Source organism: Myodes glareolus, chromosome 8, assembly GCF_982192425.1.
Source record: "Myodes glareolus chromosome 8, mMyoGla1.1, whole genome shotgun sequence".
In the NCBI taxonomy this organism is placed as follows: Eukaryota; Metazoa; Chordata; class Mammalia; order Rodentia; family Cricetidae; genus Myodes; species Myodes glareolus.
Window position 1 is genome coordinate 5,026,960 of NC_142033.1, and position 27,450 is coordinate 5,054,409.

At 41.3% G+C, this 27,450-nt stretch overlaps 1 protein-coding gene and 1 pseudogene across 3 annotated transcripts in view; one reads left to right on the top strand and one right to left on the bottom strand.

Annotated features, from left to right (window-relative positions):
* The window catches only part of LOC148121083 (ATP-binding cassette sub-family G member 3-like), a 113,624-nt gene that overhangs the window by 11,935 nt on the left and 74,239 nt on the right, over nucleotides 1-27,450 (bottom strand). For all 3 annotated transcript variants that reach the window (XM_087908805.1, XM_087908803.1, XM_087908804.1), the window contains exons 6-12: nucleotides 21,786-21,922; nucleotides 17,677-17,828; nucleotides 16,446-16,550; nucleotides 13,373-13,608; nucleotides 10,554-10,636; nucleotides 3,249-3,338; nucleotides 1,686-1,810 (exon numbers count right to left, since the gene is read on the bottom strand). In XM_087908805.1, the coding sequence (XP_087764931.1) occupies nucleotides 1,686-1,810; nucleotides 3,249-3,338; nucleotides 10,554-10,636; nucleotides 13,373-13,608; nucleotides 16,446-16,550; nucleotides 17,677-17,828; nucleotides 21,786-21,922 (928 nt within the window). The remainder of the gene's footprint in view (nucleotides 1-1,685; nucleotides 1,811-3,248; nucleotides 3,339-10,553; nucleotides 10,637-13,372; nucleotides 13,609-16,445; nucleotides 16,551-17,676; nucleotides 17,829-21,785; nucleotides 21,923-27,450) is intronic.
* LOC148121084 (protein DEK pseudogene) lies at nucleotides 7,075-8,216 on the top strand (annotated as a pseudogene).

The following is a 27,450-nucleotide window of genomic DNA, read 5'->3' on the forward strand; positions in this document are numbered from 1 at the left end:
TTCTGGGATTTGTGACATTTTGCTTTATAAGTTGCATGTAGTAAGACAATAAATGAGTTCCTACTTGACTCGACTCCTGGCTGCATCTGATTGTCTCCCAGACCCCAGGGGCTGGCTGGCAAGCAACACACTTCCCCTCCTCAGCCAGAGCCAGTTGCATGTGGCTGGCCTAATTCGTCAGCGGGGTCTGCAGAGACACCCCGTATATGTGCCATAGTGTGCGTGTGCCGTGGTGTGCATGTGCCATGGTGTGCATGTGCCGTGCTGTACATGTGGAGTTGAAGGACACCTTTCTGGAGTGATTCTCTCGGTCACTGTGAATTTTGAGGATCAAATTCAGGTTGTCTGATTTGCAAGATAAGCACATTTCCTATAACCGTCCCACAGCCTGATGACTGGTTCTGAATAATAAATCTCTTATAAAAAATGTCTAATCGTTATCAGCGCTTATTTTTGAAAGTCTATGTGTGTGAGAGAGTGTATGTGCATATATGTGCATGTGTGAATGAGTGTGCATGTCTGTGTGTCTTTATGAGTGTGTGTGGAGGGAGTGAAAAGTGTAAATTCTGAACGATTAATCCACTGTGCACATATTTAAAATACCTTTTTATATTATATATTGTCAATAAACCTTAGCATAAGACATTTTATACATTTTAGTGCTTTTTCACATATACATGTGGTTTGTGGGGGTCCTTCTGTCTATGTGTCGTTTTTATTGGTTAATGAATAAAGAAACTGTCTTGGGCTGTGATAGGGCAGAAGAACAGAGCTAGGTGAAGAAAACTAAAATGAATGCTGGGAGAAATAAGTCAGAATCAGAGAGACGCCATGGAGCTGCCGGCAGAGACAGATGTGCCAAAAATTTGCTGGTACGCTACGACCTTGTGGTGATATACACATTAACAGAAATGGGTTAAATTAATATGTAAGAGTGAGCCAATAATATGCTAGAGCTAATGGGCCAAGCAGTTATTTAATTAATACAGTTTCTGTGTGATTATTTTGGAGCTAAGCATCCAGGAATCAACAAGCAGCACCCTCCTCCAACATATATATGTGTGAGATGTTATCCACTTTTCTATATTATAATTAGATATACAGACACTTATACAAAAAATAGGAAAAATATACAGCTGTGGTAGAGAGATGGCTCACTGATTAAGAGCATGTGCTATTACTGCAAGGCCCTGGATTCCAATCCCAGCACCTACACAGCAGTTCCCATTCTGTAACTCCAGTTCCAGGGGATCTGATGTCCTTCTCTTGCCTCCCAAGGCACTGGATCAACTTCGTACACACACACACACACACACACACACACACACACACACACACACACACGGCAAACAATCAAATGAAGGAAAAATAAATCTTTTAAAATACTTTTGCAGAGGTACCTAATAATTGATCTTGCTCCATTGTCACTGTCTTAAATGTGTACGTTATTTCCACATTCATTACAATGCACAGAATCTCTAGTAAAACATAGTTTCTTAAATGGTTATTACACTATTTTGTGAGCAAGTCTTGAAGACTGTCTTCACCCTGAACTCCTGATTTGATGGCACACAGTGAGAGGAGCTTTTCTACTCATGCTCTCCTACTTTAGACTCGCCGCAGCTGTACAAACCAAAGCACGCTCCCCCAAGAGTGAAGACGCATTCTCTTGCTTTGTCACTTACCTACTATGATGAATACTATAACAGTAAATATAATACTTGGCAATAACCTCCTGGGTACCAGATCACCCAGCAATTTCCCAAGGAAATACGATGACACTCTGTAGTATCCACTGGTATACTCATGTCTGCAGAGACAAAGATCACATTATACATCCTTAAATTAGTCCAGAAAGCACAGGGGAGATGCTGACCACAGTGACTTCTGCTACCACAGAATGCCTAATAGGACAGTGTCCTCTATACTCCATGCTGACTCCCACACATGTCCCAATCTTAGGGACCAGCCACTCTAGGTCAACAGCCTCATGACATTCTCACTATGATTGTCCCCACCAAAGAACTCTCCCCTCTTTTGTGCACTCTGAGCACATAACAGCTCCTTCAGGAAAACAGCCCAATGTGCCCAGTCTCCCCAGAGTTTCTGCCCCTCTGAAGCTGGCTCCCCGAGGAGCAGCTCATTCATACCTCACCTCAGACAGTGGTCATGGAGACTTCTCTCCTTCCAGTTCTTATGAAGAAGGTGACACTGTTACTCTGAGCTCACAGTGCAGCTTCAGGACACTACATCCTTCTCTCACTTTAGGACAGATGCATCCTTCAATAATCTCTCTTTACAACTGTGAATCTTGATCATATGGCAAACCTAGCCCTCTCCTTCTCCCTGCCTTGCCCTCCAAATCTCAAGCTCTTCCCTTCCCAGTGTCTTCAGTGCATCTCTGGTTTTGGTTTTGTTTTGTTTTTGATATAGAATCACCAGGCCAGGCTGGCTTTAAGATCCATACATAGCCAAGACTGAGCAACTTCCGGCCTCTAACCTGATAGCCAAATTCTGGGATAACAGAAATACAGCCCTGCTCAGGGTTTATGGTACTGTGACTCTAACACAGGGCTTCCTGCACACAGAGCCAGCGCTCTACCAACTAAGTGAGGCCCTCAGCTCCTCTCTGAAGACTTCTCTCCTTGGCATGTACTTGGAGGCAAATCTTGGAAGTCTTTGAGAGCAGGGAATCCTAAGTACGAACTACCAGGAAAAGGTTCTTGCATGTTTGGAAAACACAGGAGATAAACAGCTCTTTTATATTGGGCTGCTGTCTGTTCTTCCCAGCCCTGCATCAAGAGGACCCTGATTCCTGTGCAGCTGTCCGTCTCCAGCTCCAGTGCTGCTGAGCCCACTGCACCCAAGCTCTGTGAAACCCCTGACAGCTTTCTTTGGGAGAGGGTGGGTGAATTTCCTGTCATATTCAGCCCCCTAAGCTGTGTGTCTGTAGCACTGGGATCTAGTGGTCTCACCCTAATTTTGAGACTTTCTCTGAGCAGCAAAAACCTCTGCTCTTGATATTCCATCCATTTTTCAATTAATACTACAAAACTCTTTACATACTTCAAAATTCATGGTACCACATGATAAAAACATAATTTCATAGTTTGTTTATTTTCAACTAAGTAATTAAGGAAAAGGGGAATTACTGGTAATTCATGGCATAACATTTTACGCCCAACTATGAATGTAATTAGTTTGAGCACCCACCCCTGATGCCTGCTTCTGGAGCAGGGGTTACTCACGGAAAACGATCCCTGTCAATCATGAGAACCTCTCCCGCAATCACACTTATAAAACACTGGAAGACTGTGAGCAAGAAGAGCAGGCCGGCTCTGCCAGGAGAGAATGAAGGCAAAGCAACAGTAAATTCAACATTAGGATGGCTTCTTTCCAATACACCTTGTTCTGTAGAATAAATAATGTTACACAGATCTGTTCTTTGAAAAAGAAAACAGTACTGGAGAGATAGATCAGCAGTAAAGAGTATTTGTTGCTTTGCAAAGGACCCGGGTTTGGTTGGCAGCACTCACATGGTGGATCACAGTCATCTGTGACTTGAGTTCAAGGGGATTCCGTGCCAGTGAGTTTTATGTCAACGTGACCTAAGCTAGGGTTATCTAAAAGAAGGAACCTCATTTGAGAAAACACCTCCATAAGATTCAGTCAAGTCATTTTCTTAATTACTGATGGATCAGAGAGGTCCCAGCCCATTGTGGAGGCTACATTCTTAAGCTGGTGGTCTTAGGTTATAAAAGAAAAAAAGTTAAGCAAGCTATTGGGAGCAAGTCAGGAAGCAGGACCCATCGTGGTCTCTGTAGATCCTGCCTACTTGGAGTTACTCCTGTCCTGACTTCCTTCAATGATGGATTACAATTTGGAAATACAAGCTGAACAAACCCTTTCCTTTCCAGCTTGCCTTTCGGTCATTTGTTTATTAAGAACAATAATAACCAAAACTAGGAACCAGTGCATATTTCTGATAGCCACAGGTCTCAGGGCACACTCCGTTTACACAGACATACACGTAGGCAAACACTCATACACTTAAAAATACAATAAGTATTTAGAACTGTTCTGGTTTAAAAGGTCAGAAAGCACGAGTCCCATGAGTTATTTTCTCTCTGTCTCCACAGCAGTGTCTGTTCATCGAAGTAGGTCCTCTAAAATCCAAGAATTTGATAATGACCTATAATGTAATCATTCTAGAGTATATAATTTAGGAATTAATTGGTTACAGATAAAATGCTGAGAGTGGAACCCCATAATGCCATCTGTGTCCTCATCATGGGAAGAAACAGCATTGCAGGGTCTGATACAAGACGTCTGAGAGAAGGTGGCCAGACAGGAAGAGCTAGGAGAGAATCCTCCCCTCAGGCTCTCACACTGCAGTGCAGAGACACATTTGATTTTAAACCCACTGATTCTGTGGTAGTTACTTGGCAGCCCAATTCATCATTTTATTTTAACTAACAAAATTCATAAGCATCATTCCCAATGTATAAAGAAAGAAACAAAAAGATGAATAATACTCCAAGGAATTTTCATATTCAGTGGACCACTTTGATTTTACAGAAGAGTAAGAATGAAAACGTGAAACGGTGGGGAATCCCCACTCAACAGCTAACTACAGACATCAACTGTAGAACCATCTTTAGAGCCCCAATGATTACCCCTAAAACAGACCAACCAACTTTCTGCATGGTTTCCAAAGAGCTCGGAAAAGGAATTCAATCATGCTTATTTATGAAGAAATAATTGGTGATCATGTGGTAGGAGATGATAAGCAGGAGGAGGGGGAGCAAAAGGCCCTCTGCAGTTATGTGTTTCCTGGACACACATCAGGTTCCTCTAAGACAGATGGCATGACTGGGCCTAACAGCCTGCTACACCTTTTCAACTAAAGTCAGAGGTCAGTGACTCTTTATCTAGGTATGTGGTGGTGGTTAGATATCAGATCAGATGAGGGTGAACCTATTAGAGACAAGTTTCCTCCTACCTCAAAGAAAAATTCCACTTAACAGTCTAGGAAAGGCCACATTTCAAAAGAAAAAAAAAGGAAAGAAAAAAACAAGCTAAGAATGGGTAAGACTGTGAGAAGAGCAGGGAGCAAGATCTCCAAACTCGTGAAAGTTGGGAGGTAGAGGCATGAGGACTGCTGCAGACTGAGGCCAGTCTGGGCTACAAGACAAGTTCTAGGCCTGTGAGGTCACAACTGTGGCCCTGCCTTTGATGACCAAACAAGAGCAAAGGACCTGAGCATCATGTGACAGACCATAGCCCAGAGGACCTGTGCACCATAAGAGCAACCGTAGCCCAGAAGGCCTGTACTCCATATGAACAACCATAGACCAGAGGACCAGGGATTCTCCTCCTCTCCTAATGAGCCAGTTTTGCTTCCACTGCTCCACTCTACTAAATGCACAACTTTCTCTCTCTCTCCATTCTTCCATTCCCACACACACATTCCCTGGTGCTCAGCGCATTCTCCATCTCCGTCTCCACTAAATTGTCCTCAATTCCCATCTTGCTTACTTTCATATGTGTTGATCAACAAAACCAAGAATTTAGGAAGGGAACTTTATGGCCCTGGCTATATTTAACCATATATGCCACATCTACTTTTTACCTGACATTTTAAATATTATAATTGTAGATTGACAATCTATACCAATACATTTAAGGTATGAAACTCGTACGATTCATGAAAAAATTTGTGAAATAATTATATCAGGCTAAATAGGTGATGTCCATCACTACAATTATACATCAATTTACAGTAACACATTAGAAATGTATTCTAAGAAACTTTGAAATGTGTACTAATATCTAGATTGAATGTGTTGTGCAGTTTATCTCAAAGGAATAAAATCCTACTTGTGCTGTTTAAAGACGTTATACTTTTCACCCATCTGTGTCTCCTACCTCCCAACTGCCCTGACAATGTGTACTATGCTGCCAGGAGGTCAATTCCTTTACAATCCGCTTGTCAGTGAAACACGTTTGTCTTTCTGGGCTTGGAGTACTTTACTTTGCATGATGTTCCTCAAATTTTCAATTCTTTCTATATTGCTACAAATTCCCATTTTGAAGAGAAGCAGCAGTCTGAGTCACATCTTCTTTACTATTTATGTGTTAGCAGACACTTAGACCCCTTAACTTTGTTATTGTGTATAGTGCTCCAATGAACATCAGTCTTCACATGAATTTTGGGTAAATGATTTTAAACATGCATGTAAGTATGCACAGAATAATTTTCTTTATCCAATTATTTCTATTAATGCCTTCTCCTTAATGACTGCCACCTCAGCCCCATAATGCTGTGGAGCCAAAGGAGTTCATATAACACAAAATTCGAACCCAGTTCCTAGTTTTAAGGTTTGACAAAGTATGAAGGCTGTGGTGGTTCCAAATATGAGAAGTATCTCTGCCTCCTGAACATTAGTGATAAAAATATTGATATTGAATCTGAAAATAATCTAATAGCTTTATTAAATGATATTGAAGAAGTGTTTTTGAGCTTTTCTACTTGGGTTTGTTTTGCTGCAATGAATACCCTCATCACCAGCGACTTGGGGAGAATGGCATTGATCTGGCAAGCACATTGCAAGTCGCAGTCCATCCCCCTAGGAAAGTCAAACAGGAATTCATGGCAGGATCTGGGAGACTGGGATGGAAGTTGGGACCGCATAAAATTTCTCTTTACTGGTTTGCTCCTTGTGACTTGCTCAAACTGCTTGCTTAGACACCTGAGAAACACCTGCCCAGAAGTGGCACTGTTCCCTGTGGACGGGCCCCTCCCACATCCAGTATTAATCAAGAAAATGTCCCACAGACTTGCTTACAAGTCAACCTGATAGATGCATTTCTTATTCAAGATTCCTTCTTCCCACACGACTTGGGCTGGACTAAGTTGGCAATAAACTAACTGCCACACAAACAAAAAGAGTGGGCGGCGGCACAAGACCTAGGCCTGTGCGCCTTCTCACTTGGCGGCCTCCTCCTGAGCACCTGCTGTCCCCAGCAGCATGTGGGCGGAGGCGGCGGTGCCCCCCGCTGTGGAGGCAGAGGATGGCCCAGTGCTGCCCGCCCGAAATGCTGGGCCCCAGGGACGAGAGTGAAGAGGAGGAGGAGGAAGAAAAGGACAACAAGGAGGAAGAGAAAGAAAAGAGTCTCACTGTGGAAGGCAAGAGAGAAAAGAAGAAAGTAAAAAGATTGACAATGCAAGTGTCTTCCTTACAAAGAGAGCCATTTACAATTTCACAAGGGAAGGGCCAGAGACTTTGTGAAATTGAAAGGATACGTTTCTTTCTGAGTAAGAAAAAAACAGATGAACTTAGAAATCTACACAAACTGCTTTACAGCAGACCAGGCACAGCGTCCTCATTAAAGAAGAATGTGGGTCAGTTTAGTGGCGTTCCATTTGAAAAGGGCCGTACCTAGTGTAAAAAGAAGGAAGAAATGCTGAAAAAGTTTAGAAATGCCACGCTAAAGAGCATCTGTGAGGTTCTTGATGTAAAGAGATCAGGGGTGCACTGCAAACTAGTGAAGAGGATCTTGAATTTCTTAATGCATCCAAAGCCTTCTGGCAAACCATTGCCAAAATCCAAAAAATTTTCAAGCAAAGGTAGTAAAAGGAACGGAACAGTTCTGGAACAACAAGGAAGTCAAAGCAAACCAAATGTCCTGAAATTCTGTCAGATGAATCCGGTAGTGATGAAGATGAGAAGAAAAATAAGGAAGAGTTTTCAGAAGATGAAGAGAAAGAAAATGAAGAGGAGCAATCACCAAAAAAGACAGCTAAAAAAGAAAAAGCAAAACAAAAAGCTGCTGCTGAAGGTAACAAGTCTGTAGAAAGTGCTAATGTTAAGAAGGCAGAGAGCAGCACCACCAAGAATCAAAACAGTTCCAAAAAAGAATCTGACTCTGAAGATAGTTCTGATGATGAACCATTGACTAAAAATTGTAAAAAAAAAAAAAAAAAAAAAAAAAAAAAAAAAAAAAAACCACCTACAGATGAAGAATTAAAGAAAACAGTGAAGAAATTACTGACTGATGCTAACTTGGAAGAAGTCGCAATGAAGCAGATTTGCAAAGAGGTACATGAAAACTATCCCGCTTACGGTTTAACTGAGAGGAAAGATTCCATTAAGACAGCTGTAAAAGAGCAAATCTCCTCAACCAGAGGACAGGCGGCTTACTCTCAGATCTGAAGATGTGATTTATACCAGCAAAGAGAGTGTGTTTTCTTTTTAAAGTCTGTTGTTGGTAGAACTCGCTGCTGACCTTTGGAGCGTTAAATGTATTTGAGTTTGCTGTTTTAAATTGCATTTCCTTGCAGTTTTCAGTTTAAGTCTTGCATGGCAGTAATTGTTTCTTGCTTCTATAGTTGTACATTTTGGATTTATTTATTGTAAGTGCATAGATTTCTGAACTGTTGTGGATTTTAGTGCACTTAATGTTAGCTTAAGACACTTTTAATCAAAGCAAAAACTATTATAACCAGCATTTATACGTGCAGAGACTATTGCAGTATTTAGTATATGAAATATTTTGAATACACCTTCTGTCAGTGTGAACGTAGTGGCAGTTTGTTCACCATATTAGAGCACAGCCGTTCAGATGACAGAGTTGGAAGTTTTTCTGCATGCATATATATGTCAAGTTGTCAGCATGACAGAAGTGAGAGATGTTATTTTTGTATTTTTAAGAACCAATTTATTGTATATATATACATATATATATAAATTTCTTTTGTGCAGTTCAATTTTTAAACACATGTAGATAGGTGTCTTTACACTTGTAACTAAAGAATGTCAGTGTTCAGGCAGGCAGCGTGACAGAGCAGTCCGTTCAGTGGTGGCAGCACTGGAGGGGACTGTCCAGTTCTGCTTTGCTCTCAAAGTATCATCAATTTGTGGTATGTTAAGTGTCATAAAAATTTTATATTGAGGATAAACCAAAATCAACACAGTTTCAAAAAACTGGGAAAGGGTGAGCACACTTGACTTATATATAAGTGAATTGATAGTAACTAGTAACTAAACTTCTTTGACCATTATAATAATTATGATTAAAAGTATCAGATGTAATGCCAGAAGATGGTATATGAGTAGTGTAGGGTAACTCTTATTGAAAGTATCAGATTGTAATGCTGGCAATGTAGGTATCTTTGAAAGTATTTCTCAATACTTACATTAAATTTCTTTGAAGTATTATAGAAATGAAATCTGTTTGATTTTTAACTATTGGTCAATCAAGTAAATATGGTCTGCCCCTGAATTTTTCTTTCAGTTTATTTATATAGTGGATTACATTGATAGATTTTTGTATGTTGAACCATCCCTGCATCTATGGAATGAAGCCAACTTGATCACGGTGAATTATTCTTTTCATGTTCTTGGGGATTTGATTTGTTAGTATTTTATTGAGTATCTTTTGCCCCCAAAGGATGCTCACCCATATTACAAGAACACTTGTTCAACTATGCTTTTAGCAGCATTATTTGTAACAGCCAGAACCTGGAATTAATCTAGATGCCCCTTAACCAAAGAATGGATAAAGAAAATGTGGTACATGTACACAACGGCGTACCACTCAGCAGTAAAAAACAATGACATCTTTCTTGAAATTTGCATGCAAATAGATGGAACTAGAAGAAACAATCCTGAGTGAGGTAACCCAGACCCAGAAAAAAGAGCATTGTATGTACCCACTCATAGGTAAATATTAGCTGTAAAGCAAAGGAGAAGGAGCCTATACTCCATGACCCCAGAGAAGCTAAATGACAAGGAGATCCCTAAGGAAAACATATATAGATCCTCCTGGGAAGGGAAAATTGGGAGACAAGATCCCCTGAGAAAATTGAGAGTGTGGGTGTGGGGGGAGAAGGGAAGTCAGAAGAGGAGGAAGAGGGAACAAGGAGTGGAAGGGGAGAACTAGACGGTACAAGATGAGGGAGATGGGGAAAGAACAGAGAAGGAGACACTTAATAAGACATCCAAGGAATCGTGATTTAATTTTCTTAGATAGCTTATTCTAAACAAGAAAGAACATAAGTCTGGGTGAGCATGTGCACATACTGGAGCCCTTGTGTTGTGCTGGTGAGGATATGAAATAGGACAGTGGAGTTGGAGACAGGACAGCAGCTCCTCAAACAATTAACACAATGGGCTGTGATTGGACAGCTCTAGCTTTCTACCTTAAAGAACAAAACATCAGCACTCAAAGGGATGTTCTCACACACTCAGCAGCTTGGTTCCATACATTAAAACATATAAAATGTGATGTGTTGTGTGTGGGGTTCCATACTATCTACACAACTAACATGAAACCACTTCATACACTAAAACAGGCAAAATGGGATATGTGGTGTGTAGAGTTTCATACTATCTATACACAAACATATGTGAAAAAGTGAGTTCTTCACTCAGTCTTCAAACACACTCTATCCCATGGTAAAATGTTTACTCTGTTCTTGTCATGAATTTAAATTTTTCATGGATTTATATAGGTTTGAAAAAATTGACAGCATTTTCTCATTTGCTTACCTGGTGTGGACTTCAGAACAGACATTTCTTTGGATATGTAAAGTGATACGCATATACACAGTCAGTATGAATATGATAAATGCCTTTCAAAAAGAAAACAGGGGAAAATTTTCAGATAGGTGTAGAAAGTATTCTTCACATGGTCCATTATTTTGGAATACATAGTTTACTAATCATATCTCTCCAGTGATGTAAACACTATATTATGGCCAGAGTCCCTGGAAGAACATATAACACGCATGTCAATGGACTACTTGTATGTCAGACTGACAGTGAAGATCTCTGCAATCTGAGGCTCCAACAGTGCAGACCCTGGAAGCTAAGACTTCTCCCAGTGCTCCAGCAGGAATGGCCAGTGAAGGACTCAGTTCAGGAACTAAAACCTGGATGACACAGGGTGGCAGAGAATGCAGGCACCTGGGGAGCTCTGGGAACAAACCCAGGTAAGTGACAGAAAATCTTCACCTAAACTGAGGTCTCAGCTCTGGCGCCAGTGACCATGTTTATCTTTCTACCTCAAGTGGCTCACAAGAATTCAGGCTTTCTTTACTGTTATAGTTAGAAACAAGGACACCCAGGTCAGGGGGACAGCTCAGTGGCAGAGCCCTCACAACACACAGTAATGCTAATCCCCTCAGGTGCAAACCAAATAACAAAATTAAAAATGGCTCACAACACAGTTCCTAGCAATAATATTTTGTGTGCTAAGAAGGGGTGAGCTGGACCTCACCAGTGTCACCTCAGGGAAGTCTGTGCTGTGTGGGAACCAGCACTATTGCTGTCACCAAAGTGATCATACAGTGTCCTCTGGGTGACTCAATGCTCCCACTGCCCATCACCTTTGTCACTGCTGCTCCATCAGCCTCAGGCAGATCAGCCGGGGCTCAAGTCTCACCTATGCTCCCAGCTCCTCCAGATTCCCATCTCCCTTCATTTACCCAATCTGTGCCGACCATCACAAGGAGTCTGCACTGCTCTGGTTTTGGATGAAAATGACTTTGAAAGGTGCTTCCATTAGCAAAGGAGTAAGTCTACATGATACTGTAACTTATTTGAAATATTCTATTATTCCTTGGATATTGTTTTAAAAGTAAAATATTATGATCTAAGGAAAAGCATCCTACCATGTAACTTGATAAATCAGAAATAAAAATTTCAGAACTTAAAGATAAGGCTCAGTAGTTAGATCACTCGCTGTTCTTGTAGAGGACCCGAGATTCAGTTCCCAGCACCCAAACGGGCCCTAACCATTTTATGTAACTCCAGTTCCAGAGGATCTGATGCTGTCTTTTGGCATCCATGGACATGCACATTGTGAGAATTTATACATGCAGGCAAAACACCCATACACAAAAAATAAATAACTAATATTAAAATTAGTCCTCAGTTCCTAGTAAATACATACATACACACAGACACACACACACACACACACACACACACACACACACTTCTTACCCCATTACATTGCCTCACTGTTGAACAAGGAGTAACCCAATTTGATAAATGTAACTCATTGTTTTCCATTCATACAGATCTTTTTTTCCAAAAGAATGGATATAAAAATGTCTTTTTTATGACATAAGTCCTCAAGTAAAACCGAAAGGCCAGTATAAATCAAATGGTCAGAATATTCACAAACACAGGGAAGGAAGAAACATTGAAATATGAAAGGTCATCACACATGTTAAGAAGTAAGTGGTGTTTTATTACAGCCAACAGTACACAACCTTTCAATATTTGACAGAAACTAAATGCCTGAGAATGAAATGACAACGCACTAGGAGCAGAAATGACTGTGAGTTCTGTTTGGAATCGGACAAGGATGTAGGTTCATGGTAGAGTGATTGCTCACTAATGGCTAAGGCCCAGGATCAAACACTAACACAGCAGAATCATCATCAGGAAACAAACATAACTGAATAAGTGATGGCCCAATGAGCTGGAAGAACCACACTTCGGTGTGACATTTATGTTAAAATAACAGAAAACTTTAAGTCATGACGATCCTTGTTACAGAGCCAGTTTAAAGAAAAGTAGAACTTCACCTCCTCCCAGTTCGAGTTGGCTGAAAGGGAAGAGCATTGTTCAGCCAGTTACTCTGTGTGTGTGTGTGTGTGTGTGTGTGTGTGTGTGTGTGTGTGTGTGTGTGTGAGCTGCACTCTTGGAGTAGCTACTGCTTTCACACACTGGACTCCTGAGGAGGGAACAGCACTCTGCAGCAGGCTCATCTCACGCAGTGGATGCTCAGGCTCCCTCAGAGCTGTTCTGTAGCCCTGTCTCCTCACCACATGATTTCAAGCACAGACCAACCGTCCTTTCCCTCTCCAGTCATCTCCACCCTTCTCTACTTAAACCTTCTCCAAGTCCATTCTCTCATCTGACAGGCTACAGTTTTATCTGTTTATCTGGTTACCATCCATTCCCTCACAAGGAAAATTACATCAGGAAAAAGCCTTTTCCTCCTTGACTCATTCCTAGATTTTGAACTTGTAGGATGCACTGATGAAATAAAGCAGACAGGTCTGAGGAGCTCCCAGGTGTGCTGAACTCCTTGCATTCCCCGAATTAAATTTCCTACTTGGATTAGTCATTATAGCTTCTATGAATAAAAAACAACCAGAAACTTTTTCTGTAAGTAAAACGTTAGTCATGGTCTATTTGCTCTATTGAATATTTCTCTATGCCAGGCAGAGTGGAGATGACAGACACATGGAAGGGAGCAGAAGACAAGTGTGGCCCTGCAGTAGACTGACTCAGAAACATATTGCTTCCACGTGAGTTTTTCACAATACAATTAAAATCACTCATCAGATTACCTTCATTATAGTCATCCTTGGAAAATCCTTGAAGTTTTTAAGAGAACGACAGATAATCCACCAGAGTTGATGCCAGAAAGGGGTGACCCACGTGATCTCCTCCAAGGCTGAGCTCCTCCCTGCATTCTGTTCCCCCAAGAGTTGATCCAGTTCAGTTCCCATTTCGCTGTATAAGGAGGACTGGGCATACATATTGGCTAATTCTTCTGTGACTTGGTGCTGTCTCTCAGAAAGATCTTTATGTTCACCAGATTTGGGATAAAAATGGATAAAGATAAGAAACAGTTAGACAATAATTTAACTGATTTTTCTGAGACAGTACTCATGAATAAGACATAAATTATGTATCAGTTTTTCTTTGTGACAGTCTCATGTACCCTAGACTGACCTCAAAGCAGCTATGAAGCCAAGGGTGACCTTTAACTTCTGCAGTTTCTCCAGTCTCTGTCTCAAGTGATTACAGGCATGCACCTTCACATCCAGTTATGTGCTGGAACTGAACTCATGGCTTTGTGCAGGCTAGGCAAGCATTCTAGCTGAGCTACATCTTCAGGCCACCAAACTTTGAGCATAATAAAATTACTCCTGTGTAATTCCTTTCAGATTAGAAAAATGTCCCTAACTGACCTGACTACTCCCATTACTCCATGGACAATGCAAGCCAAATGACCTTTTCCCATCCCTAAGTATTAAAAAAGTCCTCCTTCCCTTATGGATATATACTACTTAATAAAGCCATCTGGTCCCTGATTTCTGCCTTATGTGAATGTGGTATGGGAGGTCCACCTGTCTATGTGTTGCTTTCATTGGTTAATGAATAAAGAAACTTCCATGGTCTGTTGATAGGGCAGAACTTAGGTAGGTGGGGGAGATGGAACTGAATTCTGGGAGAAAAAAAGCAGAGTCAGAGGGACCCCATGGATCAGTGGCCAGTGTTGAAACTTTGCTGGAGGGCACAGCCTGCTGGTGATATACATAATAAAAGAAATGGGTTAAATTAAAATGTAGGAATCAGCCAATAATAAACTAGAGCTAAAGGGTCAAGCAGTGATTTAATTAATACTGTTTCTGTGTGGTTACTTTGATTCTAAGCTAGCCTGGTGGCCGAGAAGAACAAGCACCCCCTCCTTGCAACATGAATGTATATGCAAAGATATAAACTGCCAAGTATCTTGTTTTGAAAATAGACAAATTCAGGCATGGTGACAGAGTCCTGTAATATCTACACTTGGGAGGTGAGGTAGAAGTCTATTGCTTCACCAAAATCAGGTCCGGTAAAATCCAAGGTTTTTAATTTCTCAGTTTTAAGCAAATTTTTCAGGTTACTCCTGCTGCCTAAGCCAAGACCCAACCTGCAAAGCACTCCCAGGACAATGCCAAAAGCACCCAACCAGCTCCAGGGACTTCACTGATACCAGCTCTTCTGGACACAGACACCTGCCAACTAAATTCTGATTTCATATACTATTGTGACTCTTCCCACAGCTAGCCCCACTTCATAGAGACAATAATAACAGTATTTTTTTTCTCTTAGACACAGGCCTTCTTACCTCCCTCCAGAAACAAATGCCTGGCATCTCTGGGATGACAGTGAGGAAAATGCCTTTCCAGCCACACTACCTGCTAAATGTGGACCCAACAACAGCCAGCTCTCCCCTCCCCATATTGCCCAATGCCCTCAGGAGGTAGCCAGACTTGAGTCTATTTTTCTTTTCAAAGAGAGCCTTCAATTTCCTGTCATCCCTATATTCAAAGAGTCTGGAACATTAAGTTGGGAGCGTAGCCCCCCAGCACCCTGGCATCCATTCCAGCCAACCTGGCCTGGGAGTTGCTTTGGTCTGGACTCCAAATCCCAGTATGCCGGGTCCTGAACCCTCCCTGAGGATGGTCAGGAACACTCCCACAGGGTATTTAAGTGTGCTCCCAGAAGAGGAGGAACATGTAGTTTTCAGATCTGCATGGGCTCCTTGCTGTCCTGTCTCCCCGCCTTGTGTTCGACCACCCAAGAGTGTCATTCTTAATAAAACGATGGGCATTTTGATTTGGTTTCATTTGACCTAATTGGATTTCTTGCACCGGTGGAGCTGCCTCTTTCTTGTTATTTTTACTTATCAGATACAGACACAGGTCTTGGTGTCCATGTCGCCATCCCTGCCCTCAATTCTCCTGATACAAGAAGCTAGTAATAGATGTATACATCCTGAGGATTAAGTGCAGCTGACTGATTGTCTTTTATATACAAAGCTTCAGTTTGGGATTCCTTTAGCATTCCTTGTAAGACTGACTTCATAGATACACAGTAGAATTACTGATTCTCTCTGTGTAGGCACAGTACACACCCTGCCAGCCGGCAAGGTAGTTGTCTGTGAAGAGATAATTGCTCTCTGCTTAGGCTCTGTTGATCTGCAATACGTTACTTAGAAATAAATGTACATGGGATACTGGAGTGAGTTTTCTTTTAATCTTGTAAGGGGAATGAAAAACATGTCACCTGTATGCATAGGAAATTAGGGAAATCAATGTATGGGACAGAGATTAGGATACACAGATGTTTCTTGGAAGTACGTAGGCCTTGAAGAATCCATGTGGAGGATAATGATTGCTTTACTGAGAAGGCCTCGTGGGCATCCCATAACCTTGGTCAGAGGACACTTCATGCACAGCTAGGGCTCTTGTATTATGTCTGTACTGCAAACAATGCTTAATGAAAGTCTAGTGTCTGAAGGCACTTGGTGCTCCCTCCAAACAGACATGTACATTAAGTTTGGGGACCTTGGAATGAGGAAATACTTAATGTAACACTTGATAAACACAATTTGTACAGCTGTGACCACACAGACAGATTCATCCCAGTCAGTCCATCAGAAGATGCTGATGAATAAAGAAGGATGTGATCAACAGAATGTGTGAGAGTCTTTCTTCCTAACCCCTTAGGTAGAAAAGGTCATAGCTTCACCAGCCCCGTGGCTTCCCTCTGAACCCCGAGCTACCTAGAAGCTGATCCCTGACGCAATAGTTGTGTTTTATTGAAATCAATTAGTTAAAAATCTGTGACTCTACAAGACTCACGTACATTCATGGCCATCTTGCTCTGTGTCTAATAGAGCAGAGAAATGATATCCACTAATGATGTTCAGGAAGAAGTCTGCAGGGTTGTTATGGGAAACGTAGTTGTAACCTACAAAAAAGGTAGACCATGAATACAAAAGCAGAACCTTCTTTCAGAGAGTGGGAAAGTGGGGGGGGGGGCAGAATCTAAGAACTTCTTTCTCATCTTGTCCCTCCCATCCACTATCTTATCCTTTTCTATTATATATACACTCATAGGATTTCAGCAATCTCTGTTTCACAGACCATTGTATACATGTGTATGCTTATATTGGTGCTATACATACATATATACTTACACATGGAAAATACACAGACATCGACAGAGTAGACATATCGTAGACATAGACCAGGACAACTAGACAAACACATAGACTAGACATGTAAATAGACTAGACAAAGATCTGGTCATAGAGGTAGATTAGACATGGGGATAGAATAGACATAGACTAGGCATAGATAGATGAACTCTTCCAGTAAAAGGATTACTTGAATTTGGCCTAAATTTTTATTGAACTCCATAGACTCACAAATGCTCACACATTTTTAAAGGGCAGCAAATATTTAAACCTGTATTTGTAGTCAAAGAGAATAATCCATAACAATATCCACATTTCTCTAAGATTAATTTGATGGCATGACCCATTAAGAGTATGTAATCATCCAATCTGACTTTTAAAAACAACTGGCAGACATAAACATGAGTCCACAGAACCCAGACTTCAGACACTACAGCCCTCAATCATTGCCTAAACCTGAAATGCAAAGTTACTGCTAAGTTAAGTAAACTCTGCAGTCAGGTGACACTAGGGAAAAACCGAAACTCATCGTCTGCTGCATGAGAAAGAACACAATGATGCTGGGCCTTTACAAAGCTAATCAAGTTATGGGTAACTGGGCCTGAGGCCAGCATGTTAATTAAGAGGGTCACCATGAGTAGGAAGCAGAACAAGAGGCTCAGTAAAAATCCTGAAACACAGACATGACACAGGACAGAAGAAAGGAAGGAAACCTGTATAGCAAGCCTGTCCTGCACAACTAACAGAATCCTGTCACCAAATTAACCAAAGGTATTTAAAATGGAGAAACTCACACACACTAAGTTTGAATGACGACCAAGCAGCATATCTGAGAACCCCTGTTCTCTCCCCAGATCGTGTGAATGAAGGAGCTCTCATGGTAAAAGCCAGCCATACCTGCGGATTTGAAGTACTCCAAAGCCCCCTGTGCAGGTCCGTGAAACATGACTTTTCCTGAGGCTACTAAGGTGAGGCTGTCAAACAGTCTGAAGATGGAGTACTGGGGCCGAAAAATGGAGAAGATGATGGTCCGTCCCCTCATAGATATCCTAAGTTCAAAGAGAGGAAAAATCATAAGTCACTGAACAGGAACCTTGAGATTCTTGACAAAATATTTGTACTCTCTGTTCCCATTTCAGCTTGAATTGTCCTTAAAAACAACTCGTCTCACTTGTGTTATGCACCTGACAGAGAATCCAAGCTCCAAGCTTTTATTTAAATGTTTAGGACATCTTGAAGTGTGGATCATCAGGAGTTCAAGCTCCACTCAAGTTTTACTGGCAATGTCGATCCCTGCACAGTCTTCTAGACACCAAATCAGAATATCTTGGACTCAGTGCAGCGAATCCATATCACGAGCAGGCAGCCCTGGTGATTGACAGTTTCACTCAAGCTTGAGAAGCAATGACAGAGCAAACATTACAGCTGTGACTGTAAGCACAATTCCCCTCAATCGTTCCCATTTACTGCCTCTTCAGGAATTGGTTTTTACTGTTCTGATGATGTGACTCACATTCCTAACCACTTGCTCTCCCACTAAACACTATAGCAGTAACCTCATTTTCTTTTCACAATATCAGCATGTGGCAATTCTAGTACAGTTTTCTCTTTTGTGTTGATAAGGTCTTGTGGGATTTAAATCCATTTAGCCAATGACTTTTGGGGAAGCAAGGCCTAGGGTATGGTCCTATCTGCATAAATGACCTCTTAAAAACTCAAAGAGAAAGAGACAGAGAGAGAGAGAGAGAGAGAGAGAGAGAGAGAGAGAGAGAGAGAGAGGTGTCACACACTCTCTCTCTCTTGCTGTCTCTCTCTCCATCCCCGCCCTCTGTCAGAACAAGCAGCACTGGTTTACAACATCCTTGGCAGAATGGCAGGGCACAGCAACTGGATCTAATTTGTTTTGTATCAGTGAGTTTTATCCCTATTTTACACAAATAAATTCTTGAGATTCTTCAACATAAGTCTTAAAAAGTCAAGCAACAATCTAAGAGGTCAGATAGTGAGGGACAAAGCTGGGGTTAGATTGTTGGTTTAATTCCATGATAGGAAAAATGAACTGAATGACCATTTTAGAAAGTCATATCTTACGTTAGGAGAAGCAATAACCCAAAACAGTACGTAGAACTTCCTTGAAAATATGTTTCTAAAATCTGGGAATGGCGGCATATCTGTCCTGGACTGAACAGCTCAGCTACCACCCAGGCACATATCCAGGGCTTTGAGTTTGTCCAACCCAATATGTACCCCATCTGTGACCTGCTGGAAGGCATGTAGGGGTGTGCTGAGGGTGAAGTGTGGATATGGGGGGACTGACTGGGAGTTGCACGGTATTGGGGTGCATGATGTGAAATCCCAAAGAATCAATAAAGAATTATGTTTTGTTTAAAACCTGAGTAAAACTGTAATATCCCAGAACTTGGGAGGATCAAGAGTTCAAGGTCCATCTAGGTTACATAAGACTGTATTTCATTAACAATACAGAAAGAACAAAAATGAGAGTGAGGGAGAAAGAGAGGAAAGAACAGATTAAGGAAGGAAGGTAAAAAGAAAGGAAGCAAGGAAGGGAGGAGGATAGGGAGAAAATAAGGGAGGAAAAGAAAAAGGGGGAGTGAGCAATCAAGGCATGGTAGTGCACACCTTGAATTCCAGCAGGACAACCTTGGTAGACAGGAAATAAGAGAACAATAATGGTCTAATAGCCAATTGTTTTCCTGACAGACTATACATGAATCACAAAAGAAAAAGCTAAAATTTCATATGATATAACCAGGAACCACAAGCATGTTTAGATGTTCAAGATTTAAGCAAGGCAAGCAAATATGGCTCAGTGGGTAAAGACACTTGATTCCAAGTCTCAAGACTTGATTTCCATCCCCAAAACTCAGAGGGTGAAAGGCTAAAACCAAGTCCCTTGAGTTTTCCTATGACCTTCAAAAACATGCTACACAACACACACACACATACACACACACACACACACACACTAGTTAGATGAAAGAGATAGATAGATGATAGATAGATAGATAGATAGATAGATAGATAGATAGATAGATAGATAGATAGATAGACAGACAGAATGAAAAACATTAAGATGATTCTACCACAAGGTACTCTTCATGGGATTTTGAGACCAAGGAGAGCACAACATTATCAGGGCCTGAGCCTGCTCCCAGAAATCTGGCATAAACCATAATTGGGATGACCCCACACAGTGCACTAAGAAGAGCAATGGAATAAGACACAGGGACAGAGAGAAGCGCTCCACACAGGAATGTGAGCAAGAAGCTGATCTTAGAGTATCCAGGAGAGGACAGACAGGGAGGAGGATGACACCTGAGGTGTCTGCAGATAGAAGGTGGCAAGGTGCCAGTTGTTAACTTAATCACTGGGAAGGCACAATGGTAAAGTGATCTTGGATGTTAGAGGGATAAGACAGGGTATGTAAGGACCATGATGTCAGAACAAAGAAAGAACAAGGGGAAGGAAGGAAAAACAGAGAGCACAGTAAAGTTCAATGGCCTGGAGCCTAGGTCATGGGAATGAGATAGTCCTTAAATGGTTCTTGGCGTTATTCAGTCAGTTTGAAATTCTACTAATTTCTAAAATGTACAAAACCCAACACTTACAGATTTTCTCTAAATATTTCAACCACAGACTTATTCCACGAGAGAAGAAAATGCCATTTCTTTTACTCATTCTTCCCCAGGATCAGGATCCAGACCTTAGCAATCATTCCTCACATCACATCCATGGCTAGTGCCAGAGACAATGCTCTTTATTCTATATTCTAAGCTATCTAGAGTCCACCATTTCCTAGCAAGGGAACTACAAGATCTCAGCCTCTTGCTGACATTTTACACCCCATAGTGCAGATGCCCAGTCTCCTCCATGATGCATTGCTCTGCACTAAACTCAGAAGCTTTCCCACATGACCATGGAAAACCTTAGACCTTACAGTGTCCTAGAGGGTCTAGGAAATCAACATCCAAACCAACCAATCCCCTCCGTTCAGTTGTAAAGTTGGAGAGCTGAATTGTGTGCTTCCAAGGACTCGTTTGGGGAATACTTCACATCTAAGAACTTAGAATGTGACTATAATTGGAGATAAAGTCTTTAAAAAGGTAATTAAATTTAACAGAGAATACTAGTGTTCCCTACTGCAAAGGTGTTCCTTTGAGATCAGGGCACAGACACGTAGAAAGGAGACATCATGCACAACCCAGTGACCCAGGCCTCAGAAGACATAGCCTATAGATACCCTAATTTCTGGCATTCGGGATCCAGAACTGTAAGAAATGTAACTTCTATCAAGTCACCCAGCCTGTGGTGTCTTTAGCTGTGGCACTAGTAATCTTCCTTCTCCTCGGGCCACCAGGTTCTGGTCCACCCTGTCTCTCTAATGCTCCAGACACACCAAATATGCTTTGCCTCAGAATAAATAAATTTTTCCTCCGATCTGCATTCTGTTCAGATCTCACCCACACATCCCCAGCTCTCTTGACCAATGCTTGTGTGCTATGGGGACATGCTATTTAAAGCAGTCTCCACCTTCACCACAGCCATCTTCCCTATGCTCTTGTCTCATTGTTCTTGATGTGTATTCCTTATTAATTCAAGTTCCCATCCAATAAACAAGGAAGAAATTCTGTAGCTTACCTCTGAATCTCCTACACCAAAAATACACACATGAGATCAGGTATTAAAGTGCTGTAGGAAATCTTACAGGTTGTGGTTACCCACCTACTGGGGTGTGGCCTCTTATACTGTAAATGTTGATGCAGAGCCTGCATCTTCCCCCTTTTTCTATCTTCCCTGGCTGCTCTTTCGTATTGCTGAATTTCTGGATTTGATCTCTGTTCTCCATTCAAGCAGAGAATTCTGATTTGTGAGTTTTTCCCTAAATAAATAACCATCTATTTCTCAATTCTGAGCTACTGTGGGATTTCTTTTAAGTATCTGTTCCTCATTAATTTAATAAAATTTAATGTTCCTTCAGCACTTACCTTCTCAGGACCGAGATGACATCAGTAGAAGTGCTCCAGTCTAAGCCAGTGGTGGGGTCATCCAAGAACAAAATGGGATGCTCGGTGACCAGCTCCATGGCTATACTGGTCCTTTTCCTGAGCTCTTTAGATCTAGGCTAAAGCAACAATGACCACCATCATCAACAAGAACACCAACAGCCTTTTTCGTTTGGTGAACGAGCCTGTTCAAGCAATAAAAAGTTTTGTTATATCAAAATGATGAGGAACAAAATTATGTGCACCTGGGAGAAGGTTTCTCTTTTCCAAATGAATAAAAGAGGCTCAGGACAGACATGACATAAAGCCTGTGCAAATGACAGTTACTGTCTGTTCTTTATCAAGTCACATATTCTAGGTAATGAGTTATCACATTCAAACCTGGCATGGTGAATTCTCTTTCTGAGCAATGAGGAAGACAGGATAGGAGAAGATGAAGTATCTCTAGAAATTTAGTATTCATTTAACAACCTTCGAACACACATTCACACACACACACATACCCATGAATAGACACACACACAGATATACACACACATACACATTTATAGACAGAGACACAGAGACACTCAGTGCTTTTTTAAAAACTTTCACATTTCCATATTAGGGTCTTTTCAACTCTCTTAAGACTTCATGAATTTACATTACTCAATTGTACAGCATCACAGAATTAAGGACTCATCCTTCTAGACAAATTTAAGAGGTCATAGAGTCTAAAGGTAAAACTGGCACAGTCTTTGTACCAGCCAATGTCATGTGTAAGGTGAGAGGGAATAGCAAGGATTCTGGGGACATGGACCTAGGGAACAATTCTTTCAAAACATGATAACCAAAACCATGATGAAGCTCTACTGACAACATACAACAAAGGATGTTTGAGGAATGTGGATAAGTGTGGTCAGGACAAGACTGAGGATATAAAGAAATCATTAATTTTTATAGTTAAGAATAGTGCTTATATGTTATAGTAATGTTTCATTTGTATTTTAATAAATAAAGCTTGCCTGAAGATCAGAGAGTAAATCAGCACCACTGATCAGCCTTACAGAATAGGCAATGGTAAAACAACCTTTAATCCCAGCAGCCACACTAGTTTGCCACAGAAATTGGACAGTAGTAGTTCACAACTTTAATCCCAGCCTTAGAGAGAACGATATAAGACGGGAGGAGACAGCCCTCACACACAGTCTCATCTGAGATTCCTGGAGGCAGGATCACCATTTCAGAGGGAGGTAGAGGGAAGAGCCAGGGGCTGGCTGTTTTGCATTTCTGACCTTCAGGTTGAACCCTATTTTCTGTCTCTTGGTTTTTATCACTTGTGCTACAATAGGTAAGCAGATGTCCTTATATTTATGGATGAAAAGTAATTAAGTATTCAGTAGTAAGGAGCTACTAAAATGCTGTACTGGGAAACAGCCTTAGTGAGTACGCTGTGGTGAGCCCACAAGTATTATACAGCAAAAGTACAGCTGACGGACCATTAGACAAATTCACAAAAAATATAATATTGTGATGAACCCATTTTGCAGGGCTTCGGGAACTCCTGTATTTTGGATAAGTCACTTTAATTTTGTATAAACCTTGGGGGATCATAACACTTCTCCCAGCAGTGTAAAGCTGACTCTTCCTGTAGGTCAACCGGGTACCCCCCAGCCCCCCACACATACCAGGAAGCCTGATGGAAAAGCTTTCACTCAGTCAAACCTTCATTCTCATAGCATAAATCTACATAAAACTAACCCCCCACAAGTTTCTTTACTGACAGCACTCACTGATAAGCAAGGAGCCCAAAACAGGAGGCAATATATCTGCTCTAACAGTAGACTTGGGAAGTTGTAAATTACTGGCCCTTTCCTCTAACCTAACAAGTTATTAATATTCTGTATTTACCATTCACCTTGGTTTCAATTAACATAAGATCATAGCCCAAGAAACTAACTGTTTTTACCTTTACCCCTAGAGATGCAGGAAAAAGACTTCAGTCCATAAATCAGCCTTGGAGAAAGCAATCCTCATTTGGAACCTGGCAGGTACCCTGCTGGAGTCGAAAGCAAAACCTCCAAAATACCCTTTTTACCTCAGCTAGCTTGACACTAATGCTAATCAAGTCCATGAATTACTATAGCTACCAATGCTGTGCTCCCAGCCACCAGAAAAGAAAGAAAAATACCCAGAGAACACAACCACTGTTGCATTTTTCTGCAATTAATCATTAACTTCTAGTTATAATTAAGAAATATAGGGGGTTGGAGAGATGGCTCAGAGATTAAGAGCACTGGCTGTACTTCCAGAAGCCCTGAGTTCAATTCCCAGCAACTACATGGTGGCTCACAACCATCTACAATGAGATCTGGTGCCCTCTTCTGGCATGCAGGCAGAATACTGAATTCATGATAAATAAATAAATGTTTAAGAAAAATGTAGTTAGTGCACAAAAACTTCTTAGAATTCTGTAGTGATTTAAGAGTCCATTCTTAATTGATAGCCTCCTCATATCTGCCAGGGAGATTCACAGACATGTCTCCTCTAAGACATAAGGTGCCTCTTTGTCAGATTCACCGATTTTTTTTGTGACTCTGTGAAAATGCATGCTTGATACTATTGTTACCACCTATCAAATTGCTAACTTGTCTGTATGCCTATAAAACTGAAAGCTTTCTATAAAATGGCTCTCCTTCTTCTTCTTCTTCTTCTTCTTCTTCTTCTTCTTCTTCTTCTTCTTCTTCTTCTTCTTCTTCCTCTTCCTCTTCCTCTTCCTCTTCCTCTCTTTCTTCCCTACCCTCCCCAAGGAATATAGAAACATGCAGGAGGAACATGTTTGAGTCCATCAGTTGGTACTACCCATCAGATCATTTCCCCAGTCATAAGGCCTGGGCTTTCCCTTGCTCCCTGGGATGCAAATCAAGGACTGTTTTGGCAACCAGTTAAAGCTTCCTGCTAAGTTCCCTGCTTGTTCTGCTCTAGCCTGGTAAAATAGCCTAGGGCTTTATATTACTTTAAAATGGTAATTTCTCAACCTGCCTGGGAGAGCCCAGGCGCCAAGGTACCTCTCACCTGTCTGACACCGCCCTGCAACTCTCGCCCACCTGCCTGTGGAGAAGCTCACTGGGTGCCAGCTTCCCCATCGCCCTCTGGCTGGGAGGGGTTCTCCTCTTTTGGGGCCAAAGTATTTAACCCTGGATTAAGCTGAATAAAATTTGGCATTTGCCTTTGGGCAGATGACCCAGACCTCTATCTCTGTGTGCCTGTGTCTGTGTTTAACCCCTAGAACCTTGCCTGGTTCTAGCACACGTCCCATCTCGGGAGGAGGGAAGCGCAGAGGAAGCACAGATTCGGGTAGAACCCCCAATACCCAGTCAGTTTTCACCTGCCATAGGGAATCTTTCCTGGACCCTGTGGGGTTGTGGAGGATGGTACCTAAGGCTCCCTGACAGTGTGCTATTCTAAACACTGGGATCCCAGGAGGCTGGCATTAGCAAGTGTACTATTGTGCTGCCCATATAACAGTCAGTCCTTTACAGTAGCCACATACTGCCTCTACATTTCTTAGAACAAAATCTTATGAAAGGCTGAAGAGAAGGCTTGGCAAGGAAATGCACTTGCCACACACCTGAAGCCTGGGTTCAGTCCCTGGAACTCACATACAAAGCTACATGCAGTGGCAGGCATCTGTAATGGGAGATGCACCAGGAGCATCAGAATTGCCTGTAGGGCATCAGCTGAACAAGCCAGATGCTGACTTAGAAACAAGGTGGGAGGAGAGAACAGATCTGTGACAAAGGTGTCCTATGACTTCCCAGTGTGTGCTATGGCGTTCGTGCGCCCACAAACACAGACACACACACACACAAACACAGAAACACATGCACACACATACATGTGTTCACACTACATACACCTTTTCCTGAAAGCTATCATTAAAAAATAATATTAAAAATCTTGAAATCTATTACACTGCATGACTTTTGAGAAGTTAATAAATACCTTTTTTTGTTGTCCTTCACAATACAAGTAAGCATCTAAGAGCAATGACTAATTATTGGTAAAAATTAAGCAAAAAACTACCTTATTATAAATACAAAACCTTGTAAATAAACAGGAAAGCACACAAAACTCCATCACTAAGGAAAAAAGAAAGTGCGGTAAATAGCAATTTTTCTATCATTATTCTCAACTAGATGAACATCTCATGAATGTCTGTGGAGAAGGATTGTGGGAATCAACAGCCTGTACTTCCCTATTCCTCACTGCCTCTAAGGAGGAGACACCACAAGAGTTAATCCATGAGAATCCTATTCTGGGGAGTTCATTTTCATCCATATATACAAATGTCTGCTCAGTAAACATCACTAAACAATCTTCTCTATGAGTTGATGTCATTGTGAGAGGCAGGATGATTTGGAGGAGATAAGAAGAGGGAAGGAACCATGATATTATAATTTATAAGCATATAATAAACACAGTACCTAATCAGGTTCTATGAACAATGTAATACGAAAGAACACTTGAGGAATGTGAATGGTCATAACCTGACAGGGCTGGGGATATTCGGATTTGTTTCATTTTGATGGTTAAAAATGGAATTGTTAAGAAAAGCAAACATCCTCATTTATCATGGATAAAAAATTAAGTATTTAGGGATGAAATACTATAAAATATTCTTTTTAAATATGTCAGTAGGAAACTCGTTAGATATTACAACATTCAGCTGTGAAGCTCACTACTTGCCCATTGCTTTCCCTGATCCTGTACAAATCTCAACAGGAAGAGTCACTTGGCCTCTTTATTGCTACACTTGCCCAAGGTTGTACCTATAAAACTTTACACAGGGTCTTAGAATATGTATGACATAATATAAAGAAGCAGGGAATGAGGGCAGAAGCATATCCTAGTTGTTTAGTCAGTTGCTCAGATTACAGGTAAAAAGGGAGCAAAGGGTTTTATTTCAGTACAAAGTTGAAAAGTATAGCTGACCATTGTAGGAAAGGCAAGACATGAAGCTGCTGCATCTGGTTACACCCAGTCAAGAGCACAGAGAGAACAAATGAATGCATACATGTGTGTCAGTGCTCAACTCACTTTTTCTATTCTCATAACACCCAGGACCCAAAACCCCAAAATGGAGCTGGCTAAGTGAACTGGGTCTTTCTACATTACTTAACTTAATAAAGACAATTACCCACAGAAATGCACACAAGTCAACTTGACTATAATTTCTCTTTGAGGCTCTCTTCTAGATGATTCCATGTGATACTAAACTGTGTTCAGCTGACAGTTAAAACTAGCAACCACAAGTAAGGATGAGATAAAAACACAAGAAAAAAGGCTACAGAAAATAACATGCACTACACAAGTGAGAAGTAAGTGCTAAAGAGACCAAGGACAAACATGGAGGGAAATAAATGCAGAGTGAACACAGAGCCAGAGTTCTCCATTGCACAACCTGGGTCTGTCCAGAAGCACATTCTGAAACAACGAGGGATAAGTCCTCTAGGGGAAGTGACAATAAATTGAAGAAAGCACTTGTCCAGTTCTCTAAAGTCAAGAGTTTCAGGCTGAGGGATGAGTCAGCTCACGTGAGGAGCACTAGAAAAGGGCCATATGAGGAGCACCCTTCCATGCTAAATCACACTCCATTTCTAGGTCT